This window comes from Ananas comosus, linkage group 6 (genome assembly GCF_001540865.1).
Source record: "Ananas comosus cultivar F153 linkage group 6, ASM154086v1, whole genome shotgun sequence".
Taxonomy (NCBI): domain Eukaryota; kingdom Viridiplantae; phylum Streptophyta; class Magnoliopsida; order Poales; family Bromeliaceae; genus Ananas; species Ananas comosus.
Genome location: NC_033626.1, coordinates 8,942,359 through 8,944,623, shown reverse-complemented (window position 1 = coordinate 8,944,623; position 2,265 = coordinate 8,942,359). Strand labels below are relative to the sequence as shown.

The 2,265-nt window shown below is 37.1% G+C and overlaps 1 protein-coding gene across 1 annotated transcript; it reads left to right on the top strand.

Moving 5' to 3' along the window:
• On the top strand, positions 624 to 1,403 carry LOC109712073. Its single transcript, XM_020235500.1, has one exon. The coding sequence runs from the start codon at positions 692 to 694 to the stop codon at positions 1,085 to 1,087; it is 396 nt and encodes a 131-aa protein (XP_020091089.1). The 5' UTR covers positions 624 to 691; the 3' UTR covers positions 1,088 to 1,403.

Here is a 2,265-nt window from a genome sequence, read left to right as displayed (position 1 = left end):
TTAAAACCCGTTGAGTTAGATAAAGATCTAAGAAATAAAAATTATTAAATATTTTATATATTGTATAAATAAATAAAAATAAATTATGTATATATATATAATTTATTCGGGTTTGAATTCGGATAATATTTCGGATATCCATATCTATTGACATCCTATCCTTATTCCACTTTTCAATATACAAAAATACGTAACAAAAAATACGTACTAAACACGGTGAACCATTCACCGTGTTTGAACACGGTGAACGGTTCACGTGTTCAACTCAACACACGGGCCCAGCCCTGCCCGCGTGGCGCTGACGTGGCGCCTGCGTGGCAGGCCCAGGACCATTTTTGCAAATTAAATTTTGATAGGGCTATTTTTAAAATAAAAATTTGTCAGGGGTCTAAATGCAAAAAAAGCCCGTTTGCTTTGGTTAGATAGTTTTTCTGATTTTTTTTATCTAAAAAGTAAAAATGATAAAAATAAGATTTTTTTTTATAAAAAGCTTTTTCTCAAAATAATTTTCTTTTCCACGATTTTCGAGAAACCAAAATCATTAAATTCTCCCTGCATAACAACGCTTCACCATCCTCCCATCCTCTCTTTTGGTCTCTCTCCCCCTCTCTCTCTCTCTCTCTCTCTCTCTCCTTTGCAGCCTCGCTCCATATATATATATATATTATATATATATATACACGCCGTGCGAATGCCACCACCATGCGCCGAGCCGCAGGAGCCGCACCGGGCCATGTTCTTCCGCGTGCCGAGCCGCGCAGCCCGCCCGCGGCGGCGGAGGATGGCGGTGGCGCGGCTCGGGGGGCGGCGGCGGCGAGGCGGCGGCGGCGTCGTCGGGAGGCTGCGGCTGCTGCTGCTGGGGGTTCTGCGGCGCCGGCTGCGGCTGCGGTGGCTGGCGGTGCAGTACCGGCGCGCCGTGCGGCGGCTGCGGGAGCACTACGCGGCGGCGATGAGGGCGCTGATCGCAGAGGCTGCGGCGTTAGAGGCTCCGACGGCGAAGGCGCCGACGTCGCAGATCATGCCCTACTCCTGCTTCGCCGCCGCGCCGCTCATTCCCGCCTGCCACTCCTACTACTATATACGCTGACGCTGATTGTAAGGGTCGCTACCAAGCCATATAGAGCTATTGTGCTATTAGGAACACAACATTTAGTCTTTGTGATCCTAATTTTTTAACCATTTATCAATTTTGATAGATGGTTAGGATGAGAAAGAGAGAATAATTAAGAGAAATTTAAAAGAGAAGAGAAATTGAGATATTCAATTTCTCTCCAATTTATCTTTGCTCTTTCACCCTAACTGATCATCAAATTTGATGGATAATTAGAAAGTTAGAAATAAAAAAACTGTTGTACTCCTAATAGAATAGTAATCAGCTATATATATATATATATATATATATTTTGTCGGTCATTATGTTATGATTATCTATTTGCATAATATATGTAGTCTTTTCTCATAAGAACAAACCATATATATATTTAGTATTTTCTTCACCATTAAAACCATTACGCTATGGACGAATTTTATTTTCGATAAAATTTTTCGTTTTGTGACTGGAAATTCAAGTAGAATTTGGCCGGCCTGATCTTCGTTGTAGTGCTATCTTTAAAATTTACTGAAGGCAAATTTTCAAATTTTGAATGTGTAACATATATATAGAGAGAGTTTTACTAAAATACTATCAGGAGTAAACAACTTAATTTACTACCGATTCATTTTTTATGATACAATTTTCAAATTGATAATCGATATTCTTAAACATAATTTAAGCTATTTAAACTATTTAGAAATCAAATTTTACGTTTTTTCGATATTGTTCTCTTGTCTATCAAGCGAACAAAAAATGAATGACCGAAAATAACTATCTTTCAAAAAGTGATGATACAATTTTGTATCTAAGATCTATAGTTTATATCTTGTTTTAAATAGTTTTAAAAAATTTTAATAAAAATTTAGTTAATCTGGACTCTTCTATATCATTAAAGAAGCAAACACACCATATCGGCCATTAAAATTATAGATTTTGTGACTCTTTGATTTTTCGATTAATGATGTCAAAAAATTATTAAATTTAATTTTTTTAATAATTTAAATAGTCTTAATCATGTTCAATGGTACCGATTATCGATTTGCAAGCTATGTCATCGACAATAAATCGGTAGTAAATCAAACCATTTAATACTAATAGTAGCCCAGTTAATCGCGCTCTCTGTGTATATATTAACCAATTTCTTTGAAAGGTAAATACAGAATATATGGTTG

Bases quoted from the DNA above. Each gene is read 5' to 3' on its own strand.
- LOC109712073 (XM_020235500.1), top strand. From the start codon at position 692: ATGCCACCACCATGCGCCGAGCCGCAGGAGCCGCACCGGGCCATGTTC.